We start from the raw sequence: 16,242 nt of genomic DNA on the forward strand, positions 1-16,242 counted from the left end.
AGTCAGGCCTCTCGTTATACAGGAGGGTTGCTGTTACTTGTCACAAAAAATATTTTCATAAAATTATCAACGGTTATGGAATGTTTCAGTAATCATTTATTTGTTTTGAACAGAATTAAGCAAAGTCTTTTACCATGCTGACCAAGATTCGAAACTTTATTGCCATTAATCCCCCCAAATATATATAAGTTCAGACTGTGGATCAGTGGTATGTCTGGTCTATGACCCTGTTCTGCAAAGTGATCATAGTCGAAGCATCAACACAATTGTAACTCCATTTCTTTAACATAGACCTACAACAGTCATAGCTCTAAGGTGTCTTTTTGGAACAGGGTTCTGAGTTGTTGTATTGCACTACACTAAGGTTTTATATTGAATGAACTTTATGGATAAGAACTTCTTTGATTACGTGAGTGCGACATTTTGATACACATCTTGTATCCATAAAGTTTGTTCAATATTGTATTTTATTATTTATTATAAGATATTTATATAGCGCACATATCCACGCACTAGTGCATGCTCAAGGCGCTGGTATTTTTTCCCTCGATCATTGGATGTCAATCTCAACGGCACATCGCATTATCAATCTCAACTCCCTGGGGAGTATACAACTCTTGCAGCCACTAGGCGCACCGAGTTATTGTGGCTTTCTCATCCTAACGAGGTACCCATTCACAGCTGGGTGGACTGGGACACAGTCATATTGTATCTCCCAAACTCTAAAATGCCACTGAAAGAAGTTACTCTAAGGTTGACATTACTTACCCTGTGTTGTATTTCCAGGTGTTGAATACCTCCTACAACACCATCTACAGCCTGTACTCCGGGTTCATCGGTCCGCCACACTTCAGGGCAATCTGCCGGCTCCTCGGCTACCAGGGCATTGCAGTCGTCATTGAAGAACTGCTCAAAACTGTCGAGGGCTTCGTGAGTAACCAATATTTTAAATCTCTGTTAGGAATCCAGCTTAGACTATTGTGTTAAGTTTGGTCAACACTAAATGATGGGCAGAACATTATTAGCTTTGGAGGTGTGGAAACTGATCACCTGACTTGCCCAACCTGTTTGATCATGAGATTGCTGTAGACAGGTGTTAATGCTGGTTATAAGAGGGAACTAAATCAATTGACTTAGTTGCTTACATGCCGTGGTATTGTATTGTTACTTATATGGTTCAGTTGTTCACAATTATACAGGGGGCAGTTTGCTAGCCTTGTAGTTAGAACTCATCATTCTCAAGAGCCGAATGTGAAGCCAATTTCTGATGTCCGCTGCTGCGATAGAGCTGGAATATTGCGAAGATTTTGTAAAACCATTCTCACTTACTCCCTGTCATATACCCTGACTGACTGACTGAGTTTTGGTTTTACACCACTTTTAGCAATATTCCAGCAACATCACGGCGGGGGGACACCAGAAATGGGCTTCACACATTGTACCCATGTGGGGATTCGAACCCAGGTCTTCGGCGTGACGAGCCAATGCTTTAACCACTGGGCTACCCCACTGCCCCTCATATACCCTGTATACAATGTCTTGTTAAACAACATTTCCATGATTTTGTAACTGATCTTTAGCAAAGTCCAGGTTATACCACATCAATGGATTGAGATGTAATATATACTAAATTATCAAGGATACCATGTTATATAGGTGTGAGATGGCAGTAACATCATAGAAACCAATGTTAGCCTTCAGCAGCTTTGTGGCAAACATAAGTTGTCCCAAACACTTGTCGCAGTATTAAAGATGTAATATGTTGTGTTCAACAGCTGAAGGAGACGACGATGGAGTATGTGCGGACGTTGATGCGAGTGATGCCCGAGAGCTGCAAGCTGCTCAGATATGACTACGGATCTCCAGGTACTCTACTTTCCTTCATACAGGGGTATAATTTGTCATAGTGACTCTGGGGCGGTGGGGTAGTCTAGTGGTTAAAGCGTTGGCTCGGCACGCCGAAGACCCGGGTTCGTATCCCCACATGGGTACAACATGTGAAGCCCATTTCTGGTGTCCCCGGCCGTGATGTTGCTGGAATATTGCTAAAAGCGGCGTAAAGCCAAACTCAGTCAGTCATAGTGACTCTAAGGGTCCAGCAATCACTTATCCCATTTCAGGAAACCTGAATCCATAATATTCTTAAATTATAATCACAGACCCACTCACGATTATGAAATGGTGATAGAGTAGATTTAGTGAGTCAGGTCAAGTCAAAGAGTTCATATGTGTGAGTGGTCAATAGTTGACTTACTAAGGGATTCAACAGACTAGGATGATGTACAGTGGTGTAAGTGATGCGGTGAACATCACCATGGGATACCTTTGTAGTAGACATGGGATACAGTAAGTTTAACTACATTGCTGAATCAGCATAAATTCCTGGGGGACATCAAAGGTGCTGTAGTGAATGAGTGAGTTAGTTTTGCGCTGCTTTTAGCAATATTCCAGTAATGGAACACCAGAAATGGGCTTCACACATTGTACCCATGTGAGGAATATCAAACTCTGGTCTTCGGTGTGACGAGCAAACGCTTTAACCACTAGGCTACCCCACCGCCCCCAAAGGTGCTGTAAGTTTCATACTGAAAGTAGCACATGCGCACACACACACTCACACACACAACTTGATAAAAAATGCAGTAATCAGGAAAGACACATAGAACCCCATTTCACTACGTCTCAGCCTACCCCACAGTAGAGGTCTAATGTTTCAGACTGTAACCATTAGGGCTGTAGCGATGCATCCAACTATCGATGGATTGGAGTGTCCAATAGCAATTAATCGATGGTAGAAACGAAAAAGCATCGATAGTATGTGTGACTATCGATAGTTTATTAATTGCCTTCCATTGATAATTGTGCAGCGCAAAATACAGGAAGTACCAGATTCGTTCACACTGATTTAGAGTTATCCGCCCCTGTTACCTCTTAAACAAATATGGCAACAAACACGGCATGCGACTCGAAATTTGCGAGTGTGAAATTGTGAATAATAATAAGTTTGTGTTTAACTGTTTACTAGATCTGGGTTTCAAATTTGTCAGTTATTAAAAGAGACTGAAAATACTTCAACTTGTTTTTATTTCATATAAACTATACATTCATATGGGAAAAGACTTCAAATGAGACAATTCAAGGAGAAAAGTATTGCAATAGTCAGTCGCAATAGTATGTTGCAATAGACTATTGATATTGCAATAGTCGTTTCCCCCACAATAGTCACCCCTAGTAACCATTGACATGTATTCAAAGTGTTAATGTGTTACCTGACTATTGATACAAGATGAATGAGCATCTCTGATTCCCACAGGTGTGATGGGGTACTACCAGGCCCAGCTGACAGACCTCATTCAGTATCCTGACTTGAGGACCGGAGGTGTTCCAGAGCTTCAGGGAGATGGGCAATGCCATTCTGTTCACTCTGCTGGTTGAACAGGCACTGGTAAGTTGTAGCAGTAGTCTGTTATCAGGATGTATAGTCGTGCTGCCAACGACTGGTGACTTAAATATTGACAGACTGAGTGTAGGCCTGTGTGATATCACTAGAATATTGTCAGCTGAGGTAACTTAATTCTTTCACTCTGAGTTTGACAGTGTAAACTCGGGACAGGTTTGTGATGTACTGATGTATGTCTAACTAATCCTGCACTACCCACTTTCTGCACTCGTTGGTTTTGACTTGAAACGTGGCTGTCACAATGAAAAAATGAACTGGTCACTTCCCGATCTCGCATGTGTATCTGTCTGAAGGTGATGTCAGCCTCCTAAGATTATTGCTTCTCAGGCACCAAGTATAAAGTTTCGAATTGTAAGCAATAAGTGCAGGATAAGTATACTGATAAAATATTTAGATTTCACTAATTTGATGAAATATCAAAATGTGTGATCTCCAGTTTTATGCAACCACATGGCATATACTATGTTTGAAGTGCAATGACAGTTTTATGAAATGTCTACATGTGTGAACTTTATTTTCAGGAAGGACAATGTTGCATTCTTTTGTTTGCAATATTTTACAATGGTGTATTATTAATTTATATCGATTTGTGGATGAGAATCCTGATATATCCCATAGCGTATTTGACGTATTACCACACAACTGTATCGATCTTGACAAAAGGTCATCTAGAATTTAAATAAAAAAACAACTGATATGATCTCTAAGACAGTTTTTGTGAAGAAGTGAATATACTATCCCAGCATTGTGCATCTTTTTATGACATGCTCTGCCCTTGTCTTCCTCCCACAGACCCAGGAGGAAGTGTGCGACTTGAAGCATGCAGCACCTTTCCAGAACATCATACCCAAACCGTTCATCCATGTCAAAGGTAATCCATGTTCAGTAGTTCATGAGGACCTATAGTGGCGAAGTAGTGTTTGTCATAAACTAGAGTATTCACAAACCCCAATTTGAAAGTAAATATAATTCATTTGCGAATCCCTCCTTACCTAAAATGGTTCCTACATGCTATCAGTCTCACAATCACCCATCATGCATTCTCTGTCCAATTATTCACCCAATCATGCACATAATACCCACCGTTCACATACACTCAAATAAATACTCAGATATCATAGCATTACAAATGTCTTTAAAACAACTACAAGCAGTTCATACAAATATATTGTTTACATCATAGTGAATATTAAAAACAAACAAACAAACAGATCAGTCACTCATTACCAAATACAAACAAACTTGATTTCACATAAATTACATTGCCATCATATCACTAACTACATTAATAACATTTAAACATATTTCACTCAAGTTAAGCAGTACATACTTCATGGTGAATCTACATATGTATATATATATGCACACAGTTCAACATAACTAATGTAAAATTATAATACTCACACCAGTCGAAGATACAGGAGAAACAGCCAACCTGACACACACATATTTTCCCACTGGTTGCAAACCCTCACCTTTCAGATCAGTTCTTATATACCCCCAAGCCATATTACACAACTTGATTGACCCAAGCTTATATCCGAGATACATGCAATGGTCTCTCATACCACACACCTCCAACACAAAGACAGTTGCTCAAGACTTACATAACTGTCCTAGCTTGCATGTGCTCACTCCAAACCTATCACACCTCAAACATTAAAAACATACTTTGTACTGATTGTGATCTTGACACTGTTGAGGGGTGGTGGGGTAGCCTAGTGGTTAAAGTTTTTGCTTGTCACGTCAAAGACCCGGTTCGATTCCCCACTTGGGTACAATGTGTGAAGCCCATTTCTGGTGTCCCCCGCCATGATATTGCTGGAATATTGCAAAAAGCGGCATAAACCAAACTCACTCACTTGTCACATGGTCACATGTGTGAAGCCCATTTCTGGTGTCCCCTGCCGTGATATTGCTGGAATATTGCTAAAAGCAGGATAGAACCATACTCACTCATTTTATCACTCACTCACTCACTTGCTCTGGTCCTGGGATCAAATTGCAACTTTGTATCACTCAGTATATTGCTTGGTCTGTTATAATGTCAATGTTTAAACATATCCTATCTCACGTTCTGTACTCTCTCTCTCATGTTCGACAGCTGAGTGTAAACGAACTGTAAATACAGTTGTTTTCCTCTCTTGCACCATGGCCCTGAACACACCCTACTCTCCCTTATCTTTTCAATATGTTACATAGCTTTGCATCACTATCATCATACACACTAGTCCGCATCTCCCTTTAGACGTACCACCCATGTTTACTTGTTAGGCTGTGATATCCCTGCTCCTGATACTATTACATTCCAATATAGGTCATATCAGTGATTACATTACTGAGATATAGGTCATATCAGTTTACAGCTACCAGGGTATTACATTACTGACATATCAGTGCAACTACCAGGGTATTACATTACTGAGATATAGGTCATATCAGTGCAACTACCAGGGTATTACATTACTGAGATATAGGTCATATCAGAGCAACTACCAGGGTATTACATAACTGAGATATAGGTCATATCAGTGCAACTACCAGGGTATTACATTACTGAGATATAGGTCATATCAGTGCAACTACCAGGGTATTACATTACTGAGATATAGGTCATATCAGTGCAACTACCAGGGTATTACATTACTGAGATATAGGTCATATCAGTGCAACTACCAGGGTATTACATTACTGAGATATAGGTCATATCAGTGCAACTACCAGGGTATTACATAACTGAGATATAGGTCATATCAGTGCAACTACCAGGGTATTACATTACTGAGATAAGGGTAATAACTGCGTGGAACTACTACTGGTTTTACAGAAGCTGACAATCGGAAGAATCGTGATGAGGACCTGAAACAAGCGATGAAGCAGCTGGAGAAGAAGTATGCGGCGCTGCAGATCGTATCAGTCATCAAGAAACTGGGGAACCAGACGGTCAGATATTGTCACTTCCCCTGTCTCCACCACATCTCTACTTACCACATACACTGTGTACATCCATCACACTCTAGTAACCATACAGATATACTTGTCTGCCAGCCGCCTTCGTGGTGTAGTGGTTAGAGTGTCCGCCCGGAGAGCGGAAGGTCGCAGGTTCGATCCCCGACCGCGTCATACCAAAAGACGTTAAAATATGGTACTTGTTGGTCCCTGCCTGGCGCTCGGCAGTCATGGGTACAACAAGGACTGGTCGGCTCGGAGTCAGTATAATGTGTCTGAGTGGGGTATTCATGCTTCACTGCGGCATGGTATCTCAGTGGGCTAGCACTATAAAACCAGCTTCAGTCTGGGCTAGTACAAGGAGCCACACATACACATACACACGCATGCACGTCGTCATATGAGCGAAATATTCTCAAGCAATGTTAAACCCAATTTCACCTCACCTCACCTCACTTGTCTGCCATGACAGTGAACTGATCTGTCGCCATGGAAACTAAATAATCCTAAAGATGATCTCAGTGTGAGTGCATATAAGAAATACTCCTGTCCGAGACTTACAGCTCAACTGATATGTTGCTGAGAGGACATCAAAGTGATTGTGTTTTGTGTCAAAGAGCATGATGATTTAGGTTTAGTTTGCAGTGATAAAATTCATCTTCTCAATACGACTTTGCAGACAAACATCTCTTGTTTCATGGTTATAGTCTGCCTCCGAGACTCTTGGAGACTTTCGATTGGATTGGTTGCATGTTATAATAATAGCACAGCCATTACACAGATGTAATGGCTGTTATGTATTCTATGATGCTTCGGTGAAAGATCAAAGGCACCGACAGTACTTTTATCAGACGATAATGTGCACATTTTGCATTATGTCACAATGCATTGGTGATACTTTGCCATTCTAGTCTGCCCCCTCGTAATCGAACAATTTTGCATTACGTCACAATGTAAGCGACGACACGATGCATGTCAGTTGTCATCGCCTCATACAGCCTCCTACAGTAAACTACTCCGTTGCATCCCGTTTCTTGGTTTGCAATTAATAGAGCTAATAGAGGTGATATTCTTAGAAAAATGAACACAGTGATAACTAATGTTTGATTATGCTAACAAAAGAGAAACCATCAGTTATCTTTTGGTATTCATATATTAATTAGTTGCTGCACTAATATGAACCTGGAAATGTATATTTTGTTCACCTTCATTGATCTTTAGGCCTAGAGTTTTGTAGACCAGCTAATAAAAGTAGAAGACCTAGAAATGTGCTGAAGGTTTTGACAAATGTTTGAATACAAAAGTGATCACAATTTGGACACACAAATAGTCTGCAAGTTGTGGCTTAACTGTATTTTCTCTCTGACCTTGACCTATATTTGAATGATGCTTACAGCAAGCTGACATTGCTGCGGAGGGTGACCTGTTGACGCGAGAACGCCTCTGCTGTGGACTGTCCATGTTCGAGGTCGTCCTCAACCGCATCAAGTCCTTCCTCAACGAACCCCTGTGGCATGGCATGCCTCCTGTCAACGGCGTCATGAACGTCGACAAGTGCACCGAATTCCATCGCCTCTGGTCAGCTGTACAGTTTGTGTTCTGTATGCCTGTAGGAGAGAACGAATTCACCGTGGAGTAAGTGTGGACTTGTAAACTCTGTGTATAGAATTTGTGATGTTGATATTTCTTAGCGTCGATGTCACGCCGAAGACCCGGGTTCGAATACCATCATGGGCACAATGTGTGAAGCCCATTTGTGGTGTCCCCCGCCGTGATGTTGCTGGAATATTGCTAAAAGCGGCGTAAAAACCAAACTCAGTCAGTCAGTCTTAGCCTCAAATTCCATTACATTTAACACCTCAAGTAATCTATTTCAAATTTGGGTCCTGTCTTAACTATAACATTAATAGATAAGGAATCATGATATTCTGAAGCAGCTGTTAATAGAATTTATATCAGTTTCATAATGCAGGACTGTGAAAAAGGGCCTTTGATCATTTTCTATGGTAACATAACCACTAAGGTGGTAACATATAACCAAGAATAGCTATTTGGCAGATTATGATTACGTTCAATATTTAATTAAATAAAATAGTCTAAATAGACAAATATCCTGTTTCAACATCTGATCATTAATATTAAGAAAGAATAATACTTAGGAAAATTGTTCCAGATTTAAGGTTCCTTTTAGATATTTCTTTCAACCATTCATATCTTGCCTGACTGATGATATTGTGTCCTGTTGATGCCTTGGTGGACAATATTGTGCCAAACACTGCCAAAAATAAAATAACGGTTCCTGTAAAGACACAGAAATTAATTAATAGCTTTCCCACATCTTAGTTTGCTGGCATTGAAACATTTTCCAGATTTTAATATCTTTAATCAGACTTTCTTCTCTATCTTTACCAAATTTTGGAAATTGTCTGGAAGTTTAGGAATCCGAAGCACCCTAGCCCATGGTACTGTGTTGTACAGTAGTGTCTGCACAGTGCAGGTCAGTGCAGGTGCAGTTTCTGTGGACTGGCAGCAGTATGTTGATTGTGTCTCTCCTGGGTTCCAGAGAGCTGTTTGGTGAGGGTCTGAACTGGGCTGGATGTACGCTGATCATGTTGCTAGGGCAACAACGGAGGTTCGAGTGTCTGGACTTCTGTTATCACATACTGCGAGTCAACCGAGTCGACATGAAGGATGAAAATGTCAAGGGCATTGTAAGTATAACTCTTGTTTGATCATGTTAAAGGTGTTGTGTTATGGCTTATGGTTTATTGTGTTATGTTTTATTGTGTTATGTTTTATTGTGTTATGATCTATGGTTTATTGTGTTGTGAATTATGATTTATTGTTATGATTTATGGTTTATTGTTATGCTTTATTGTGTTATGATTTATGGTTTATTGTGTTATGGTTCATAATGTTTTTGTGTTATGAGTTATGGTAAGTCTAAGTAAACTTAGGCTCAATGTTATTCTAGTCCAACACAGCCCAGTAGAAGGTTGTGTCAGCTAACCTTCTGAATTGACCAATCAGAACACAGCTTATCAAATTGCGAAAGTTAACATGCGCACATATATTCCTGTTCCCTCGAAAACGTTTGTACTCGAACGATTCCGAATGCTATTTTCCGCATGGTCACTTCCGAGTGATACACATGGAGGCGCAGTTATTCACAACAGCGAGTAAACAGTCACTGAAAATAGCGTTTTTGTCAATATCCCAGGATGTTATCTTGCGGAAATATAGGCTAATAGTAACAATGTCATCAGAAACCACTAAGCATATATACTGCAGGTCAAATATCTGTGTTTTATGCAGATTTTTGTGTGTTGAGAGATTAGTGTCACCAACCGGGGAAGAGAAAATCTGTTTTGTTTCGTCCGCCTTGCATTTGATTTGACGGTCATAGGTCGCTCAAACCTTAGCTGACAAGACCTTCTACTATAGTCTGTTTGCAATGAAAACGTACCGATGAATTTCACTTTAAACAAAAAACTAAATCAAATAAAGTAAAATTAAGATTGCGAATCCTCATAATTTTACCTTGCCAATTCAGAATTTTATTCAACTTAGGATAAAAGTTGTTTAACAGATGATCATAGATTCAAATCGCTATTATTGGTTTGTATTACAAGGGAGTAAACGCAGTAACTGGAACAGGGATACAAACGCACGTGCAGAACGTGATGAGCGTTAACTTAGACCAACCCTACTTGTTTTCGGTGTTTCATTTAATGTGCATACCCCCTTGTAATACAAACCAATAATATGGATTTGAAACTATGATCGTTTGTTAAACAACTTTTATCCTAAGTAGAATAAAATTATGAGATTTAAATGTTCAATTGGCAAGGTATAATCATGAGGATTCGCACTTCTAATTTCACTTTATTTGATTTACGTTTTTGTTTAAAGTGAAATTCATCGGTACGTTTTCACTGCAAACAGACTATAGGGTTTGTTAGACTTAGTATAGCAGTGTAAAAAAATAATACTGAGCCTAAGTTTACGTAGACTGGATTCATGGTATTATTGTGTGATGTTGTTCCAGTGTTACGTTGTTATGTCTGATGCTATCACCTGATAGTCTGGTCAAGACATCAGTGATCTTGGTTTCAAAATGATGCATACACTTACACAATCATTTTTGGTTTCAGCAACTGAAGAGAATGGTAGATCGCATCCGCAAATTCCAGATCCTCAACAACCAAATTTTCTCGGTTCTCAACAAATACATGAAGACAAGTGACACAGAGAGTATGCCAGTGGAACATGTTCGCTGCTTCCCACCACCAATCCACCAGTCACTCGCAACAACCATCTGAGTCACTGGAATATGGGGAGCCCAGTGGATGAAACGTCAGCTCATTACCACATAGGGTTTGATTCCCAGTGTCAGTGTTTTACAGCACATTCTGGTGTTCCAGCAGTGATATAGCTGGACTGAGTCACTGGAAACAAGGGAGCCTTGTGGATGAAGCGTTAGCTCATCGGGTTTGATTCCCATTATCAGTACAATGTTTATTTCACAGCCCATTCTGGAGTTCCAGCTTTGATATAGCTGGACTGTTTCAGAAAGCAGCATATTTGTAACACCCCACCTACTCTATTGCATGGTAGAAACTTGGTAGTTTGTATATTCCCAAGTCTTTAAACCAACGACCCTTCCTAGTGTTGATTATTTGATAAGTCTTGATCCAAATCTGTTTACCTGTTACACAGAAATGTTGAAGTCACTTTCAGTATGTACAAACTGACCATAAACTGAGAGTCTGTAAAGATATGCTGATGCAGCAGTTTGTTTAATACAAGATGTGGAACACCTGGATTGTGTAGACAATATGCCATAAATGGTAAGTCAGTACAAGTGATCCAATTAATGGCAAAATCATTATTTACATGCTTTACTATGGTGGACATTGCTTCATACCAGAATGGACCAACTGAATAACTGAACAATTTTCACTAGAAACTCTATATGAGCTTCTTTCCCATGTTGGGAGTACTTGTGATGAGCCAGGTAACCATACTTTCTTCTTTATATAGTATGCAGAGTGCCACAGATCTATACAGTCAGTCAGAAATATTTTACTTCCATAAATAAATATGGAGTTTTTAGTTCACTGCGATGGGCTTTGAACTTTGAAACTAACACAACATTTCATGTATACTATAAATTGAATTATGAATGGATAGGGTATTGTTTTATTTTTGTTACAAGCTTGTCCTTACGGACACAATTGTGAAATATTTGTGTAAAATATAACACTTTTCCCCATGTTTTGTACATCTTACATGAAATCAAGGTTTTGAATATACTCAGCTCAGTATCCACCCAGACACTGTCTAAAGCTGATAGTATCTTATGCTTATACTTATTTTTCTTTTGCGTCTGTCACTATGAGATATGATGCTATGGTGATTGTATTTGAGTTGGATTTCCTGGTGATTTTAGGTAATATTCATTAAATCATGTTTCAAGGTCTCTGCATTGATGATCAAGTTTGCGCTTGGTAGATCTTCATGTTGTAGACAACTTGCCATTTACAAATCTCCCGCTATTTCAGAAGTTTATTTTTATTGCATTGATGTGCTTGAATAACTGCATTTCATACCTTTATTTGTGGCTTATAGTTGTTTGAGACCAATTAGAGATCTGATGTCACCATTGACTTAAATGTGCCAATATATGATAAGAAATAGAACAGAAAACATTAATCAATATATTGGGGAAGCTCCTCCATAAGTTTGGTGTGTATTTTGTTTACTTTGTATACTTTAGATGGACCAGTTTTGTATGCAGAACAAGGGGAGATTACTCTAAACATCACTTGCATCATTTGAATATTACTTCCAAACGAACTAAGAGTGTTTGTTGGTCATTCACAACCATTATATAATGTTATTCATTACACATATAAGTAAACTGTAGTCTTCTTCAAGTTTTGGGTATTTTTTTCCCTTGTATTTATTCTTGAAAATTATTTACCTTGTTAATCACTACTTCATCGTTGCTTGATTTTGCCATGTTTGATTGCCCTATGCTTGTTATCCGAACGTCATATTTCGCAGGTAGAGATTTTTCATTACAACATCATGAGACATCAGAAGGAGTTTATTTTAGCATTTTCTATTCTCATCATTTTACAAGTAAGCTTTCCATAGATCCTCCTTATGCAAATTACCTTCTTAAATTTTTTAGATCAGTCATAAGACAAAGTCTCTGATGTTTGTCCGGAAACATAATGTGTTAATTCATCTTATTTAACCCACTTGATACCAATCAAACAATCAAACACTTCATTTACATGTTTGAACATACAATTAGGTTTTCTTTGAGACATATAGGGTGAATGAATTTTTGGTACTTTATAACTGTGATGAAGTCATGTTGTCATCACGAGAGGCAAGTGCAATCAAATGTCAGATACGGTTTTCTATAAGTGCTTGGATGAAAGATGCCACTTACCTCATTGATGTTGATTGTCTGTGAATTTCCTATGGGAAGTAATTTCCTGTCTGTGTTTTACATTGCCTGTGTCTTTTCATACTAGAAAACAATATTAGCCTGCCTTACTACATCCCTGTTGAATGGGACCCTTGCAGAGTTGTGTCCCTTTGGTATGTCTAGATCTGCTAGTTTTGTTTGAAACCCAAATTCTGGCTGGTCAGTCAGCAACATAACTGTTCTTGTGGATCTGACCAAGGTGATAAGGGTCTATTACCCTTTGATGGTCCCTATGATTAGGCCCAATGTTTCAATATAGTAACTACTAAAAGACTATTTTCCTAAAAACTCATTTTGTTATTCTGTTCCTATTTTTCTGATAATATTCATGATAGGAATTCATAGCTCCAGCATAGCTATAAAATATGATAATGCATGCATTCTACATTGTTCTACATTCTTTTTATTGCGATAAGTTTGAATAGACATAGGCAGTTTTAGATCAGTTAGTCTTCTATGCATAGTTGTGTGGTAGCTAGTATCTGTGATAATTCAGACATGTTGACTGGCTCAGGGTGGAACGGAAGCTTGGTTGTAGATTCTTGTAGTGTTGCTGTGCTTGTCTCTGTATTATGTTGTGTCGCCTCTCACAGGAGCTTTATTTGCTTTCAGAAACTAGAAACGATTATGCTGGATAAATAAGGAGATTCTCTGTGAATCTGAGGATTCGAATTTGATCATTGTCTGATGTTGCCCATTTCTCAAAACGAGGGTCACATAGTTATTGTGTTTGTGTAATACGACATGATTTTCATATTATAATAACTAAGAGTAATATTTTTTCTGAAGAATTCACATGTTATTTATGCATGGTCAGATATACATGTGAAAGATATTTTGGTTTCTTTTTAGAAATATTCGGCTTTGTCCATGACTGCATTTAAACCACATACACTTGACTTGTTTTTCTAAACAAGATTAACCTAATTGTAGGCCATGGAAATATGACATTGACCATTATGCATGTTCCTTGTGGTCCCCGGGGAGGGTGGTGGGGTAGCCTAGTGGTTAAAGCATCCGCTCGTCACACCAAAGACCTGGGTTTGATTCCCCACATGGGTACAATGTGTGAGGCCCATTTCTGGTGGTAATGCTGGAATATTGCTAAAAGTGGCGTAAAACCATACTCACTCACTCTCTTGGGTGAGCTTGCAGTTTGGTACTTGCTGTTTGGAATACAGTAGTCCCCTGTTATATATCTATAGATAACTAGGACAGGTTTATCTAGGATTTCTAAGAGGCTGGGGTCAAGCCGCAAGTCTGTGCCAATGTTAGTAAGAAAATCCCAAACTGGAATTATAGCATTGCCTATGTGATGTCTTGGGTTATGTAAGTCACTGATATCAAGACCCATAAAGAATAAGAGGCTTTAATGGTTAGGTGTTCATAATAGAATAAAAACAAATTATTAATATAATGATAAAATATTATGTTTAAAATGCTGATTTCAACAAAATAATCATTTTAGAATATTCCAATTTTGTACAAAATAATATCATTTTCACAATTTGCTTGCAATCCTTGTAGTTTGGAATCCAGATATATTCCTGACTTGACTTCAGTACTTATATAGACCTGAAGCATTGCTTAATGTCACAGTGTGTACATATACAGAGCAATCAAGGGTTTGTATATTGTAACTGGGGCCATAGGTAGTGCACTATTTTGAAGGCATATTGTTCTGTAGTATCACCCAGGTATCAAGTAATATGTTGGATAATGTTCTTTCATGGGAACAATTTCAATATTGTACAGTTCATGATCAATATTGTACAGTTCATGATGCTGTTTGTACAGTTTTGTTCTGAGTAGAAATCATCCCGTTTTCAGAATATCAACATTTTGTAAAGCCTTTTTCCTACCATTGAATTTATGCTCTATATCATTGAATAAACATTTAACAAATTGTTTGTCGTTCTGTTTCTACGTACATATTCCTGACCAGAGGCTCTGAGAAGTCTGTGTTTTAGGAACACTAAAAATGGCCAAAATGGCTGCTGAATATGTATGGAGTGCACAGATGCCCACAGTGAACAGACAAAGTAAGGTACCATGTGATATGAAGAGTTGACCATCAACTGATCCACTGGAACAGGTCTTCAGTCCAAGATGTGCATGATGAATAACCATTCACCATAGCAGCATACCAACAGGGGCGGATACAGCTTTTGGAGAAAGGGGTGCACACTTCATTTTCACCCGAGTGTCAATGGTCATTTAATAAACTTTTGGGGGTGGGGGCAAGAGAAAGAGAGAGAGAGACCCTGCACCCCCCTCAGCATGTGCCTATGTACCAACTCACTAGAGCAAGCAGGATAACATGGTTTTCTGGACAGATGTTTTATCCTCTTGCCCACAGAGGTTTTAAGGATGAGGCTAGCTATGCATCTCAAACCTCATTAAGATGATGAATGTATCCTTCATGCCATGAAAACCGGAGCTACTTGCAGGAGTTACTTGATACAATGATAACCTCAATAACAAAAGAGACTAATGTTACATTATATTCAGGAAGAATAGGGACGGTAAATCAGCGATAATGTTGTATGTGAAATCTGAGTTGAGTTGGTATGCTTATTAATACTACTACTAGCCTTGCTACTCTATATTTATTGCGTTAACTACCTTTCAGGTAGCTGACTCCAGAGTTCTATGGTAAGAACGGTTTTAATGTCATCACTATAGCTTTTATTTTATGCGAGACCTATCATAGTGTTGTGGCTTGTTGTGTTACCATAGAGCAGAAACAACAGTGATGAGAAAATTCATTTGTTTGAGGGGCGGTGGGGTAGCCTAGTGGTTAAGGCGTCCGCTTGTCACGCTAGAGACCCAGGTTTGATTCCCCACATGGGTACAATGTGTGAAGCCCATTTCTGCTGTGATATTGCTGGAATATTACTAAAAGTGGCGTAAAACAATACTCACTCACTCGTTCCATTTTACTGTACATTACATGTATTGTCCGTTTGGCTCAAAAGCGGACCGATGAATTGCAATGTAACTCAAACATATAAACTAATAAACATATAATCAAAACATCAATCAACTCTGTGATCATAATCAAAACATCAGATCAACTCTGTGATTTTGAACTTTATTTTTAGGAGGATAAATTCTGCCAGGTGTTAAAACCTCAGAGAGTTGGATCATGAATGTTTGCGTCTCCAACCTTTCTGATCAGTGTCCTCCCTCGTAACAAATTGAACTGTGTCAATATTGTAATGATAGTTTGTTAGTTAAATTCTGCAAAACCCTCAGAGTTGGTCTGATGTTATAATTCATCAGTCCAATTTTGAACAAGATTGCAATTCATCGATCCAATTAGTCG

At 38.8% G+C, this 16,242-nt stretch overlaps 1 protein-coding gene across 1 annotated transcript in view; it reads left to right on the plus strand.

The window, feature by feature from the left end:
* The window catches only part of LOC124272240 (cytoplasmic FMR1-interacting protein-like), a 47,514-nt gene extending 32,694 nt beyond the window's left edge, over positions 1–14,820 (plus strand). Inside the window, 9 exon segments of the mRNA XM_046707395.1 lie at positions 787–930; positions 1,776–1,866; positions 3,314–3,375; positions 3,377–3,445; positions 4,253–4,331; positions 6,288–6,403; positions 7,806–8,044; positions 8,973–9,120; positions 10,564–14,820. Of these exon segments, the coding sequence (XP_046563351.1) occupies positions 787–930; positions 1,776–1,866; positions 3,314–3,375; positions 3,377–3,445; positions 4,253–4,331; positions 6,288–6,403; positions 7,806–8,044; positions 8,973–9,120; positions 10,564–10,731 (1,116 nt within the window). The 3' untranslated portion in view covers positions 10,732–14,820.
* The last annotated feature ends 1,422 nt before the right edge of the window (positions 14,821–16,242 follow it).

The sequence above is a fragment of the Haliotis rubra genome, unplaced genomic scaffold (assembly GCF_003918875.1).
Source record: "Haliotis rubra isolate DU_JTF1 unplaced genomic scaffold, ASM391887v1 Scf168, whole genome shotgun sequence".
In the NCBI taxonomy this organism is placed as follows: domain Eukaryota; kingdom Metazoa; phylum Mollusca; class Gastropoda; order Lepetellida; family Haliotidae; genus Haliotis; species Haliotis rubra.